General features: G+C 39.6%; 1 protein-coding gene across 5 annotated transcripts in view; it reads right to left on the reverse strand.

Annotated features, from left to right (window-relative positions):
- LOC139934374 (chromatin-remodeling ATPase INO80-like) overlaps window positions 1-13,471 on the reverse strand; it is a 133,146-nt gene extending 119,675 nt beyond the window's left edge. For 3 of the 5 annotated variants that reach the window (XR_011785780.1, XM_071928962.1, XM_071930113.1), the window contains exons 1-14: window positions 13,300-13,471; window positions 11,648-11,839; window positions 9,982-10,118; window positions 9,353-9,420; window positions 8,842-8,985; window positions 8,285-8,405; window positions 7,406-7,456; window positions 6,188-6,255; window positions 5,613-5,765; window positions 4,836-5,093; window positions 4,119-4,314; window positions 3,552-3,677; window positions 2,887-3,101; window positions 1,312-1,407 (exon numbers count right to left, since the gene is read on the reverse strand). Coding sequence is in view for 4 of the 5 variants with exons in the window: in XM_071928962.1 (XP_071785063.1) it covers window positions 1,312-1,407; window positions 2,887-3,101; window positions 3,552-3,677; window positions 4,119-4,314; window positions 4,836-5,093; window positions 5,613-5,765; window positions 6,188-6,255; window positions 7,406-7,456; window positions 8,285-8,405; window positions 8,842-8,985; window positions 9,353-9,420; window positions 9,982-10,118; window positions 11,648-11,811 (1,797 nt within the window). In the remaining variant the exon portion in view is untranslated. The remainder of the gene's footprint in view (window positions 1-1,311; window positions 1,408-2,886; window positions 3,102-3,551; window positions 3,678-4,118; window positions 4,315-4,835; window positions 5,094-5,612; window positions 5,766-6,187; window positions 6,256-7,405; window positions 7,457-8,284; window positions 8,406-8,841; window positions 8,986-9,352; window positions 9,421-9,981; window positions 10,119-11,647; window positions 11,840-13,299) is intronic. The other 2 variants (XM_071930798.1, XM_071931522.1) reach the window with 2 other exon arrangements.
- Window positions 13,472-15,683: the final 2,212 nt, after the last annotated feature.

The raw sequence follows: 15,683 nt of genomic DNA on the forward strand, positions 1-15,683 counted from the left end.
ACTAATTTAGATCAGCAACCAAAATCTACCAAACGGTAGATTTGTTGTACATATTTCTTTAGCTAGATGATTATGTAAGTTACTTGTTACCTGCACAATTAGTTTGAATGGGTTTTAAAAAACGACTTAAAGATTGTCGCTGATTATTCTTATAGTATTGCGCAATTTATTTCACATACACTCAACTTCATTTTCAATTTGTAAGAATCTATTTAATTGTTCAACATATTACAAGCTTTGATTTTCTACAGTCAATACACCATCTTAATATATATTTTGTTATCGGTAAAACCATGTGTGTGTCTACTTGCCAGTTAGACTTTGCTTTACTTTTCTACTACCGCGGAGTGGATTTTGAAACTCGGGAGACTTTACAGTTCTGAAAAGAACTGTCCTGCTTTTTAACTACTACCTGGATGAAAGGTAGGAAATCGCCCGGGACTGCTACTTTAGCTTTTAGTCAAACGTTATTTGTTATTAGTCTAATATCTTCAACTTGTTATTCAATCGTGACCAAAATTTCACATGTTGATGAAAAAGAACTAACAACTGTTCATTTATGTAACTTCAAGTTCCTATTTGAAAGTATATTAAAGCAAAGTATGCAATTGTTCACAAGACGTAACACTTGCATCCAGGATTAAGATTATTATTCAACTGGTTTTTACCCTACACCAACAAATCATAAGCATTGTATACTCCAAGTCGTGAGGACCAAAAATTCGAACCAATGACCCCCCCCCCCCACATTCTAGGGCAGACGTCCCACCCACTATGATAAACAATAATGATGTGTATTCGCAGTGCATAATGTGTACGATTTAATAGGTAATAAAAAAATAGTAGGAAGAATGTCATGTCTGCAAATATATGTTTCTTGTAAGTAATATTATCTTGATTTTGGATTGAACAAAGAAAAATTGACTAGAGCGGGATTTGAACCAACGACCTCCGGTTCAACGTGCCGGCGCTCAACCAACTGAGCTATCTAGCCCTATGTTGGTGGTCTCCCAATTTTGTCAATATCTTTGTTCGGGGGTGCCTGTCAGAAGCCATTAATGGTTTCTGACAGGCACCCCCGAACAAAGATATTGACAAAATTGGGAGACCACCAACATAGGGCTAGATAGCTCAGTTGGTAGAGCGCCGGCACGTTAAACCGGAGGTCGTTGGTTCAAATCCCGCTCTAGTCAATGTTTCTTTGTTCAATCCAAAATCATTTAAAAATGTACCCAGTCAGTTTCCCTTGTGGTTTATTATTTTCACGTTGCATGGTGCAGTACAAATCTTTATCAAAGAAAGTGACATTACCTTAAAGTTTGGTACGAAGCGAGCACACTCCTGTTGCCAGTTATGTAGAGTGGATGCTGGAGCTACAATCAGAAATGGACCCCAGATTCCTTGAGTCTGAAAAAAGTTCAAAGGTAAAAAGTTAGAATTGTTTACTTTTGATCAGAAGGCACGACATTTGGCATTTGAAAAAAAGTAGGAACACTTTATTGATTAGGATGTCCAATTGGTTAAGAGCATCGAATTCAAGTTCTGGTGATTAAGTCATCGAAAAGTGGGTTTGGGTTCCGGTCGTGACACTTGTGTCCGTGAGCAAGATACTTGACTATAATTGTTTCTCTCCACCCAGGGGTAAATAGGTACCTGTGAGGGCAGAGATGGTTCTTGGGATTGATTTAGCTCTATAGAAGCGCATGTTTATTGCACATGCTGTATACTGCCAAGGGAGCTGGGATCAGACCTTGGTTTATAGAAATAGAAGGAGCTCTTTTAATCGCTCTCATGAGAATACTCAGGAGCTCAATTTGAGCTCCTAAAAAATCACTCTTCTTAGATTGTCCAGGAGCTCAATTTGTTTGATAGCATACTCAGTTTATGGTTACCAAAATGGTCAGGTCGGATCAGACTCTGACGTACACAATTAAAATGTACAGACAAAATAAAATAAAACAACCCCGATCCCACTCCCGTGTGACAAAATACTGCACAATTTTAAGGTTTTATGTTTTATGTTTCCTTTTTTTTCTAAAATGTTTTCACATTTGATATAAAGCATTAGAAAACACACATTTTCTTACGAGAAAATATGTCGTTGATCCATAGTTGATCTAGTAGTAGTTCTAGTATGGCACAGACGACGTGTATACAGCAGCGTGTGTGTACGTACATGTAGTAATGTACCCGGCTTCGAGTTCGTAAAGCTGGCAATCTGTTAATTGCGTTGCTCAATCTCGAGATTGCACAACAGATGTTTTATTGAGCTACGTACCCCGACGGTATGCGCTTTGCCCTCGCATTTGCCCCGCCTGGAAATGCGCGAAAACTCACACGTGACACGTCAAGTCTTGTCTCAATGCATTTATTGCTGGTTCGCGTAGATTTTACCAATAGAGGGCGTTTAATATCACGCTAGTGCATCGTTCCAAAGTGACCTCTAGTGTTCAATGTTTCTTTTATTTATTGTCGCACGCAAAGTACCAACGACTCATGTGAAGTCTGCTTTTGTGTTATAAATAAAATACACCGAAACGATCGTGGAGGAGCGCTGTCAATCGCGCACCTGAAGCCAGCCCCAGGAGCGCGGTAGGAGCTCGAGCGCGATTGCGTTCTTCAAAAACGAAGGTCTGTGAGATGGTTTAAGGAATGAATTAAAAGGCCCAATGACCAGCCATCGATTTCACCAAACTAACTTAGGATTAATCTTAGGACTTCAGACGAGTAAAGTTCCTCAGCACTAGCAGTTAAACACATTGAACACCCATCACATGTACGGACGAGTTACTCGAGTGAGATAGGATTAATCCAAGCTGCCATGAAGCCCTTTTTAGAAGCCCTTTGGGTGTTAAAAGCGTAATATAAAAACCGATCAAAACATACCTCAGCGAGATGAGCCAAGAAGCCAATGCTCTGTACAGTCTTCCCTAACCCCATCTCATCAGCAAGGATGCCGTTAATACTGCAGTCATAGAGGTTAGCGAGCCAGTTCATTCCCTTCAACTGGTAGCTCTTCAGTTGCCCTCTGAACATCTGAGGCTGGGGTCTCTCAGACTTCATCAACATCGCCGGGTCACTCAGACTGAACTCATTGTCAACTGCATTATGGAAATATTAAAGTGTTTTGATGAGTAAGACTGGGCGACTAGTGCGACTAGTGTCAAAGTCGTGACTTCTGATTGCTGAGTCAAGTCGCCACTACCGTTATTCAACTACTCGGTAAATTGTGCCGCCATGACTACTATAAAAATAGTTGCGACTTCATGCTTGGTGAACCAATGGTCTCGCTCTTGACTTTTTTCTGACAGCATAATTTACTTACAAAACACAATCAGACATCAGTGACACAATCATTTAATTCTTTCAGCACAAATTTAACTATTGCGTCGGGGATCATCATGGGAATTAAAAATTAGTTGCGACTAGTGTCGAAGTCACAACTATTTCAGGCGAGATCAAACCTTACTGTTTTACTCATTTCTCACAAACTGTATAGCATCACACACAACATATTTCAAGGGAAGTCTTTGCATCAACTCTGTACTTACATGCTTGCTGTGATGCATTAGTCTCTGGCAGGGGCATATCCGCATCAAAGATCCTCTGCTTCTCTTGATGAGTAGTGTAAGCCAGGGAAACGTTGGACAATGCTTGCTGCTTGACAATGTCGCAATCTGATGTAAGGATAAAACAGAAAAGTACAAATCTGTATTTATTCAAAAATCTCTCATTCATGAGTAACATGAGGCTGTGTCGGTATTACGTCTAAAGCTGTGACTTGATTGTCGCATTTGAGCATTTGAGTATAGGAGGTCCATAGTAACACCCTTAGCATGAGCCGCAGCCTTAACAATATCAATTTACTTCCATGGGTCTAGCTGTGACAATGCACGAGGCAAAACAAGAAAGGAGGGTCTTTTTTCTTTTCTTTTTCGAAATGGCTGCCCAACACGTTCTTAAAGACAATCAGAGGGGCTATTTTTCCAAACTTATTTCGTCCGAGATCAGTAAAAATTTTCCTTTTTTCGTAAAAAGAAAAAGAAAAAAGGACGAGCCTCTAAAAAGGCGGGGACGCCAACCATGCTTTTTAAAAATGTCCTAACCCATTGACTCACCATAGTCATCGTCCTCTACGTCCACCAAGACTCCACCATGAACAGGGACGTGGCGTTTTGGGGTGTGGTCCTCTAACCTACTCAGAATCTGCTCTTTCTCCTCCTCCCCTTCCCCAGTGAGCTTACGACTCATGAAGTGAGCGTAGAGCTCCGTCTGGGTGATCAAGAAGTTCAGCTTGCGCTGCTGTCTCTTGGCCTGTCAGATGGAATAACAGACAAGTGTTAAAGGGTTTGGGTACTTTTTGTGCAACACAAAACACAATGATCACAGATTTATATTAAACTTCCATGTATTTACACAGTTTTATTAAACTAAGAAACAAGATCTATACACTGTTAAAGGCTTTCGACACTATTGGTAATTACTCAAAATAATTGTTAGCATAAAAACTGACTTGGTAACGAGCAATTGGAGAGCTGTTGAGAGCAAAAAAAATTGTGAAAAACGACTCCCTCTGGAGTAAAGTACTTTTTGAGAAAGAGGTAATTTCTCACTCAAATATATCTGAAAGCACACAAATTTGTGCAGCAAGGGTAATTTTTCTTTCATTAATCTCTTGCAACTCTGATGACCAATGAGTCCAAATTTTCACAGGTTTGTTATTTCATGCATATGTTGGGATACACTAAGTGAGAATACTGGTCTTTGACAATTACAAAATATGTCCAGTCCCTTTAAGTATTGTTTATTTTATTTTTCTCTCTCAAGCTACTTACCTCTCTAATCTCATCATCAAGACGTCTTTGCTCCTGGGCTTCCTTCTCTGCCTTCTTCCGATGTTCCCGCTCCACCTTGTCGTAGTGACGCCAGTAGGCGGTCATCTCTCGCGTCATACGCCGGGCACGGTGAGGCGTCTCTTTGCAGATGCGTTGGGAGGCTATCGCCGAACGCCGCTGCTCCTTCTGACACCCCTGGGCCAGCTTACGTGCATTGGTCAGGATGTTGTTATGCACAGATGTCCTGTGTTTCTGTGCCTGGTAATTACAAAGTGCATGAGAAAAAAAATAAGAAATCCCTTTCTCTTGAACAAAAGTCTTCAAAATGCTATCCACAATCAACAGCTAAAGTGCTTCTTACAAAGTAATTGTTGTGTTTATGTATTTTTGGAGTAATTACGACAGATATATTCTCCCTTCAAGTTTGACACAATCATTATATATCAACAAATAGAAACAGTTTTAAAACCTTTAACCAAACCTAAATAAAATATTTTGAAAAATCCCTGGTCTGGATAAATTTTCTCAACCAGTAGTTAGAGCCAAATGAAAAGAGAAGATGATGAAGAAATGTTTAGATGTGGAAGGGAAACCCCAGAGAGTTATTCCAGGGAAAACCCATGCAGTCAAGTAGGGGCTGAAAACCCAATCCACATAGTGCCCCCGGTGGGATTCGAACCAGGGTCCCAGAGGTGGAAGGCGAGGCAAGACACCACTACACCAACCTGACCGCCCAATTCAACTGTGGTTAAGAGACAAATCAGACTGTAGAATTACCTTTGGGATATCCTTGCGGACGATGGCATGCCACACCCTCCTACGTCTTGCCTCCACATCCTTGATCGCCATTAACTTCTTATGGTTCAGGGCATCTTGGAAGTGAGCGATGGATGTCCTGACATTGGCCACAACAGGTGGTGCCACCTGCATCTATAGACAGGTAGAACATGACATATAATCAGGGGCCGATTTCACAAAGCATTTAAAAAAATTCATCGCAAGACAAATTGTCAGTATTACCAAAAAGGTATTACCATGGTGAATTATATTGTGACCTCGCACTTTACTTGGCAACTACGATTGATTTGCAGTTGAGATCAATCTTAGCTCTTTGTAAAATCGGCCCCAGGCCTTGAACTTTGCTCTTGAAGGGGCACAGTCATTTTTCTCTGGTTAGGGACACTTCTGCTATAGGGAAATGGTAAGTTTGTCTTGGAACCTCGCAGTGGGCACCTAAGCAAAAGCACAAGGCACCACGACAATTGCAATAGTCACTTCATATTCTACAAGTTTTTATTTTGTTTGAGCTTTCTTTTCTTTTTCCAAAATTGTGGGTGTCTCCACTCCCTTACCTGTGGCTCTTGTTTCTCCAAGACCTCCACTTTCTTTCTTGGTTTGGGATTAGCCTTCTTTAATTTCTCTGCATTAACAAAAAAAATCAACAAAATGATTTGAATAATATGTTTAACCAAGAGGTGAGCAGCAAATCACATGCAACAATAGGTACATTTTCAAGATTAACAAAACAGTTACTTCTAACAAAACATGGCATTAAAAACCATGTTCAAAGTGCAAAAGAATGCATGCTTTCTGCAAAGATTCGTGACATACTTGCTTGTAAACAAATTGTTTTTTAAAGTTATGCAGAGAAAACCTTTTCATCAACAAATGATGTTATGGTGAAACTTTCTGCATTTTCGAGATTGTTTACTACTAATCTTTAATGTAAACACAATCAATATTAAAAAAAAAAAAAAGGTCTTCAGTCCCTTTGTAGAGAAAACTGATTATCTTTGCCAGCAATATATTCAATTTGGAAGATTTTAACTGTACAAGGAAATCATAAAAATAAATTGCCACCAAACTAATTTCTAAGCAAAGACATTTCCACAGTTAAAGGCAGTGGACACTATTGGTAATTACTCAAAATAATTGTTAGCATAAAACCTTTCTTGGTGATGAGCAATAAGGAGAGGTTGATGGTATAAAACATTGTGAGAAACGGCTCCCTCTGAAGGGCTATCGTTTTCGAGAAAGAAGTAATTTTCCACGAATTTGATTTCGAGACCTCAGATTTAGAACTCAACCATCTAATTGCACACAACTTCATGTGACAAGGGCGTTTTTTTCTTTCATTATTATCTCGCAACTTCGATGACCGATTGAGCTCAAATTTTCACAGGTTAGTTATTTTATGTATATGTTGAGATATACCAACTGTGAAGGCTAGTCTTTGACAATTACCAATAGTGTCCACTGCCTTTATAGAACAAACTGCAACACAGAAGCTGCAACACACAACATGAAAAAAAAAAAAAACATGCATTTTGAAGGAAGCAACTCAATCATAGACAAAAAAACAACGAGAAAAAATGATCAAATTTTTACTCAAATAACACATTCACTTTATGAAAGCAACATAAGTTAACGAATTCAAGCAATATTTGCACGAGTTACATATGCACTCGTAAGCATTCCAATACCAGCTCGTAAGCATTCCAATACCAGCAGGTGCAGACAGTTTACCCGCAGTAGCTCTTACTAATCCAGAGGGAGTACAAGACACTAACCTGGTTCAGGTTGTTCCTCTGGCATTTTAATGATACTTTGTGGAGGAGAAACTGAGATAACAGGGAAAGATTGGATTCAACACAACAAAAACCAGAACTTGGAGCAGTTTAAAAATTAACACGTTCCCAGAGTTTATTGGGATTCTTAACTTTAAACAGCAAAGATAAATCCAAGAAAAACTTTAAAATGGAAAACAATTCAAGTCTTAAAAAAAATTGTTTTTCTTTATCATTAACCAACAACTGTAAGTTCTGTCATAGCATTTGAAGAGAATCATCAAGTTTGTAAGGCACTGTTTGTAATAAGGCACTGCTAGTGCCACCCTGACACTTCAGCCAGCAAGCTTGTGCTTTGGGAGCCCAATCAAGGTCAAGTACGAGGAAGCTGAGGTCACCTGCCCTATGTGGACATACGCACAGGGACAATGGCTTTGTGACAACAGACGAAACTAGACATTAAGTATCTGTAAACATACACAAAAATATTCCTTGTTCCTTTACTTCCGTTAAGTGCTCCCAAGCTTAAAAGTTGGTCTGATTTCAAGATCAGAGACTCTTAACCTTTGACAGACCTTTCTTCACTGAAGTGTGCCTAATGTCATGAGATCTGAGGACACTTCTCTAGCTCTCATGACATCATTGGCTGAGGACACCACTCAACATAGAAGAGGCTTTATTTTGGAAAGCTAGACATTACGCCTGCTATCTCAAAACAAATTTCAGCACCTTGTTTTGTGGCACAACTTAACACAGAATTCTGCGCTTATCATTACAGCCCACAAAGCTCTGCGCTTCTACACTGCTTCTTAAGTGTATAATTCACAAGATAAGCAGAATCTATCTTAATGCTTTCCAACTATTCTTCCCTCAAATTCTCACCTTTCTCCTTTTTCAGTTCCTTCTCCTTGTTCTGTTTGGGACCTAAGACTTGTTTCTTGTGGTCCAGGAAGTTATCGTAGCTGGATAAGAGTCCGGTGCTATAGTACTGATACTGCTGAAGCTAAGTGGACAAAATGAAAGTGTTTAAACAGTATTATAAAGAAGAACTAATCTTACAATATCTCAGTCTTTGCTTGGGTGCCCCTTACAAGTGTACCACTAGAAACATACCTTTCCTTTTTAAATGTTGTAAGAAAATGTTGTGTTCTAATCAATGGCAAGGGGATAAATGTGGCGATAGGGGCGGGGTGATCTGTTGGTTACTTGGTTTTATATTTCTTTGTTGTTGCTTTGGTTACAAGATTTAAAGGCCTTTATTTATTGTTGACTTTTTGACGCTTAAAAAACGAAGCTTACAGGCCTGACCTTCACTATAAGTAAAAACAGATGCACTAATGCAATACATTAAGTTTGCCTGTCTGAAACCAAATATATCTATTTAGTTTGGTGGTACTCTGGTGTGCCTGTCTGAACAGGGCGTTAGCTTTTTTTCTTACCTCTCCCTCGGTATAGAATTTGCTTTGACACTGACGTTTGTAGCGGTGGAGCTGTATCATCTCCTTCAGCTCCTCTTGTGTAAAGGCTTTGTCCTCCTCGTCCTCCCCTCCGGACGACTCCGATGAATCGCTAAGCAGAATATTCTAAGCCAGAATTCAAAAGAGGAGAAAAGTCTTTAAAGGCACTGGACACTATTGGTCATTACTGTTAATAATTGTTGGCATAAAACCTTACTTGATATAGAGCAATGGGGGTGGGGGCTGTTGATAGTATAATTAAATCATTGTGAGAAACGGCTAAGTTTTTAGAAAGAAAGTTTCTTATTCAAATATTAAAAGGCTTCAGAAAAATTTGTTTAGGCATCTGAGAGCACATAAATTTGTGAAACAGGGTTGCTATTTCTTTCAAAGAGTAGAGAAGTCTAGTTCATAAGTAACGGTAATTTTGTAGTCAAGCACTGCCTTGGTTCTTATTTCAGATGTAAATACCTTACCTCCAGTCTTAACTTACCTTCAACCACCTTCTGCTCTTCTTAATTTTGGATATATTGTACAATCGTCTCCGATCTGCCTTCCTCTCTGTTCACAGTTTATTGGGAGAGAAAAATAAATTCAAGTATATTTACACTGATTTGGAAAGAAAACACTTCAGGATAACAGATTGAAAGTAGGGGTTTTAAAAGGGAAAGTATTCAACAAGAACCCCCAATACAAAATAACAAAACCATAAAACAAATATATCAATATTGTTCTCAAATAAATGAACTAATGAATTAAAATTAAATCCATTTTTTCCTTTTTAACATAAATATAAATATTTGGATTACAATTTTTTTTTAATTGTTTTCCTATTCACATTCTTTGAGTTTGAAATGGGGCTTGGCCATAAGTGAACAGGGTCCTATTTCATAAAGCCTGTAAGCACAAAAACTCCCAAAGCACAGAATTGTATTGCTTAGCAGTTTCAGGTTACCAGCCCAAATTACATTAAAATAAGTTTGCACTGTTGTGACTGGCGCCCGACACAATTTTTTACCTAGCAAAGAAATTTGTCAAGCAGTATTTTCTGCTTAACCGCTTTATGAAATTGTGCCCAGGACTGAATCCATTGAACTTAAAATGAAGATAAAGTTGACTGACCTGCCCTCGATGTGGTCAGACCATTAACTACTTTGATATCTTTGTCTCGGATGCTATCTTCTTGAAGGGCTTCGTCATCAGGTAAGACAGCATCACGACCAATCTCTTCTTTAAATAGCTCCTCCTCACTGTGCTCACTAACCCCCAGAAAAATAAAAAAAAATAAAACAAGTTTACACAGGATAAAATGTTAACGAGGCATTATCGTTCTGTGGTATGGGTGTTCACCGTCTCTTATAGAACTCCAAAAAAGATTGCCCCAAGATTGCTGTAAGCTGAATTGCGAAGGACGCTGCTACAATGTCTTGCGCACTATTGGCAGCCAGCCACTTTAACCCATATAAAAATTACAAGTAAGCCATACAGGGAAACAGTGCAATGTTTGGTCGCTAATTACTATATTTGACTGGCGTTTTTGTGAAGAACTTTCAGAATTGTTATCTCAAGCAATTACTTTGTTAACAACCACAGAGTTCTCTTAGACCCACGGGGTCGGAACGAAACTCACTTTCCAAGCATCTCTTTGTTCATACCGTGTGGCTTAATGCGAACACGTAGCACAGCCTCAGATTGAAACTGTTTGAATTTTCAACGCACACTGCTATTCATGGTCTCAGCTGGGAATCTAGCCAGGGCCACAGTGGTGAGAGGCAAGCGCTTCACACACAAGCACTGCAACAGCTGAAACTCCAGCAGCAGCTGCTCCTTAGGACTTGGCCTGTTATATTCTAGTACGTGCTAATCAGCCAATGAAATGCTCAAACCAGAGTATGATAATAAGCCATAACCTACTCCCAGTTTTTATATTGCACTCTGCAGTCAGTGCAAAAATAACATTCTAAACTTCGGACGTGCATTCTGTTCGTCATGAAATAACGCTTTGAAATGTTTACCTTTCCGAGTTGCGCATGTGACGCTTGTGAGGTCGACTTAATGACATCATTGGATATGGGAGCAGAAGCGCTATATTTTCTGTATTCCATTTGTGATAACTTTTAGGGTGCGTTTGATTAGCTTCCCGGGTCAACCATGCAGTGCTCATTCGGGTGAGCCCCTGACAAGAGCACTTGCACTCACTTGCCCTCTTGTGGTGACGTCATGCACTTCGGGCCAGCCCCAAGTGACCCGTTCCACAAGCAGGCCACTTGGGGCTGACTCAGGTGTAGGCTCAGGTGAGCCCCTGGAATGACGTCAATGCTATTGGAACATACCGAATGCAGACCTGGGTCGACCCAGGGAAGCTAATCGAACGCACCCCTTAAAGGCAGTGGACACTATTGGTAATTACTCAAAATAATTATTATCATAAAACCTCACTTGGTAACAAGTAATGGGGAGAGGTTGATAGCATAAAGCATTGTGAGAAATGGCTCCCTCTGAAGTGACGTGTTTTTTGAGAAAGAAGTAATTTTCAATCAATTTGATTTCGAGACCTCAAGTTTAGAATTTGAGGTCCCGAAATCAAGCATCTGAAAGCACACAACTTCGTGTGACTAAGGGTGTTTTTTATTTCATTCATATCTCGCAACTTCGATGACCAATTGAGCTCAAATTTTCACAGGTTTGTTATTTGATGCATACGTTTAGATACACAAAGTGAGAAGACTGGGCTTTGACAATTACCAATAGTGTCCACTGTCTTTAATAACCTGCCAATAATACTTACGGTGTCGAGGCAGTCAGAAGATTCTCAACATAATTCAAATAAGGCTCAATGCGTACTGCTTGCTCTAATCGCTGGATGTGAAGTGGCTTAGCTTGTGGGACCCCTCCTACTGGCCCCTCAGGTAACACAGCGTCACTGCCGACAGCTTGGCTCCCTTCACTCATAACGATAATGGTATAGCTGCATTGTCTACTGCAAAGGGACATCAATAAATCAGTTGTTAATATTGCATACAGTTTATGGACAAATTGGATGATTCGGATAGAATTGGAGGAATTTAAGAGCACTCCGAACTAATACTGAAAATAGAAGGTTAGTACTCGGACTCACAAAACAAACGCGCCTCTTTCATCTTCGGGTTTACACGCTTTTGCTACCTTATAATTTGACCCGTCTGAGATCCAGGTACTGAACGTGTATTTTTAGACCAGGGCAATGATAGCCATGACCTCTATCAGCTTCATTATTGCAGAGAGAGCTCCACATTATAGTCGTGATGACCGTAAACTTTGATCCTCCCAACTGCCGGAGGATTTAGGGTTGCGATCATCAAAACTAAGCGCAGGGTGCAGGACATTTAAACCATATATTTGGTTATTGCAATTTAATATATAAACAACACCCTCGGTCTAACACAATAGCAACAGTACTGCATGAACTATACATTTTCAGCTAGGCATAGTAGACATTGTCTTTTTATGTAGCGTACATCCACTGTGGTAAGATTCAGACAAAAACTAATTAGTAAAGATAGACCAATAATTTATATAAACAACAATAAATTCACGACATTGATAGAACAATTCACAACCACAGGTTTGTGAATAATATTTTCTAATCAAGAAATATCAATAGACAAATAAGATAGAATACAGCCTGGTCCCACCATACTTCCTGCGAATGCGATGCAAATACTTAATATTGACGTCACAAATTTGCAACAAATAATTCCCACAGCTGAGCAAAACTTTGCAAAATATTCAAAGCGAAACAGAGTTGTGACGTTGTCAATATTCACTTCGCATTTGCATTCGCAGGTGAACCGGGCTAAGACTACTCATGATCCGGAGCATGGAGAGAGCATCAAAGAAGTTCAAGGACAAGACAAAAGTCAACTTAAAGTTTAGGTAAATTTAACAGACAAAACAAGCTGGTAAGAATACTATCTCATTCCCTTTAGAACCAACATTTGTAGTGATACAACCCTATTGGATCATGGAGCAAGTTGAGCCACATGTACTGTTCTTCATTAATATGATCAAACGCAAGTGCACTCCATGATATTCAATCAACCTAAAAAGTAAAAGTATGATTTAATATAAACACCGACAAACAAAGCCAAAACTTAACTTAAGACCAATGAATGAATGACAACAAACAAACAAACAATAGGCAACGTCGGTAAACAAAGTCCACATGTTAATATGAGGTAGAATCACCCCTGCCCTGAAATCACCGTGCACAAGATATTATTAACAATCTTGCAGCATGCGAACATGAATCAGGAAATAACGAGGGAAAACGTGAGAAATAAATTAGGCCTAAATAATTATTTGAACACAGTGGAAATGTGACAGAAATCATTTTCTTTCAGCCATCCAGCATCAGTCGGCCATGGGGCGTTCGAGTGCAGCGTCGGTGGCAATACTCACCCTCAGCCGGGGTAATTCCTCCAGAAATACAACTCCAGTACAGTGCAAAGCTTTAGACTGCAACGACAGCAAGATGGCGAAGCACTAGATGATTTTGCAAGGCAGCGGCGGCATTGAGTTGATAGGTTGTCCGCCGAAGCCACGAGCACTGTGGGCATGACTGCCCTCCTGCTTTGCGGGGGGTCCACCGCCATGCATCTAGATGATGACAACCTCGTGTCCATAGGAGTGCGCAAACACACCGCGCCATTTTGAACCTTAGACGCTTATGCGTTGAACGTAAGTGGTGGGGACGAAATGACAGGGACGAAGTTGACACTAAAAAATAAAACACTAAGCACACTACGGAGTCTGCAAGTGGACATATATTACCGTGTATGGGTTCTTTTTCAGGGCTGTTCTGTAATCAAATTTAAAACACTGAAGTTGAAAAAAAAATTGTACAGACTTTGAAGACAATTTGAAAAGAATGCGAAAATAATTTTCACACAAAACACTCAGCACCGGGCAATACGGAGTCTGCAAGTGGACATCTGCCTTTTAAGTTTTATGGGTTCTTTTTTCCTTCCTCCACGGTTAGAGCATGGAGGGAGTGGACTCATTATTACACTGGATTTGAAAATAATTGACCAAAACTTGAAACAAGTTTGAAAATAATTCGTACCCTTCGTTATTATAAACAAATGGGGTTTTTTTTGCCCAGAATCTTGAAGACTGTTATACTGTGGGCGTGTCAAATTTTGGAGCTAGCTAAATTTGGTCTACTAATTCGTGTTATTTAACCACAGTTTATACAGACGCAGTTGTTAATCTATATAGGTGGTTGACTAAACTATATACCATTAAAGGCAGTGAACACTATTGGTAATTACTCAAAATAATTATCAGCATAAAACCTTACTTGGTAACGATTAATTGGGAGAGGTTGATAGTATAAAACATTGTGAGAAACTGCTCCCTCTGGAGTGACGTAGTTTTCGAGAAAGAAGTAATTTTTCACGTATTTGATTTCGAGACCTCAGATTTAGAATTTGAGGTCTCGAAATCAAGCATCTGAAAGCACACAACTTCGTGTGTAGGGTGTTTTTTCTTTTCTTTTATAGTTAACTCGCAACTCCGATGACCAATTGAGTTGAAATGTTCACAGACTTGTTATTTTGTACATATGTTGAGATCCACCAATACAAGTGAGAAGACTGGTCTTTGACAATTCGCAAAACTTGCCCGTAGCCCATCCCAGAATCCGGAAGACTGAAAATGTGGACCTGGCTAATTTGAGAGGACATAAAGAACATGTCTTAATGCGCACAATTGCCTTTTCGGTGTGTAGAAAACTGCAGTTAAAGGAACACTTTGCCTTGGATCGGTCGAGTCGGTCTATAAAAAGCGTTTGCAACCGTTTGTTATAAATGCACATGGTTAGAAAGATGTTTTAAAAGTAGAATACAATGATCCACACACATTTGCCTCGAAATTGCACGGTTTTCCTTTTACTTTGCGAACTAACACGGTCAGCCATTTATGGGAGTCAATACTATAAACGGACGGCCGTGTTTATACGAGGTAAAAGGAAACTACGCAATTTCGAGTGATACTTGTGTGGATCATTAATTCTACTTTTAAAATATCTTTCTAATCATATGCATTTTATAACAAACGGTTGCAACAACTTTTCAAAGACCGACCCTTCATTATGATTTATTAGATGTGTTTTTTAGCCCCGAATCTTCAATACTGGGTTAGTAGTTTGGAGCTGGTTAATTTGGCACACTAATTGGCGCCCCATACTAATTAGAGTGGTTTTAAAGCAGTTTCATACAGACACCATTTACTTAACAAGAATTTGTACCCTTCGTTATGAAAAAAAGTTCCTGTACTATTATGTGATGATTCCTGAATAATAAGTGTATTTTGTTGTCCCCCCCCCCCCCCATAGCATGCAGGGGGGAGGGGGGGGGGGGCGCTTACATAAAATGGGCGTGTTTTGACCATTGATCTCCATTATACTGACTGGATAGGACATCGCGTCTAAACGCAGGCCGCGCGCGTATTTTTTAAAACGGGTGAAGACCGTTCGTCACACGAAATGCGCTGTACACTTTTAAACGGAGTTGCTGCAAGCAGAGAGAAGTTTTCGTCCTTTTAATTGTCATTTGGGGATAAATACAATTGGAGTCGGATCAAACAAACTAAAAATGCTGATGGTGAAGTCGTGCGCGGCTGTCAATCACTGGAGGAGGGAAAACTGAGTCGGCAAAGGGATTGTCTTTCCATAAGTAGGTAGGCCTTTGCATTTTTTTTAGCGATTCATATTATTATTATTATATCTAACGTTACAAATATAAGCCGGAAATTTAATCTATCTTTCATAAAATAATTATTAT

This window comes from Asterias amurensis, chromosome 1, assembly GCF_032118995.1.
Source record: "Asterias amurensis chromosome 1, ASM3211899v1".
NCBI classification, from domain to species: Eukaryota; Metazoa; Echinodermata; class Asteroidea; order Forcipulatida; family Asteriidae; genus Asterias; species Asterias amurensis.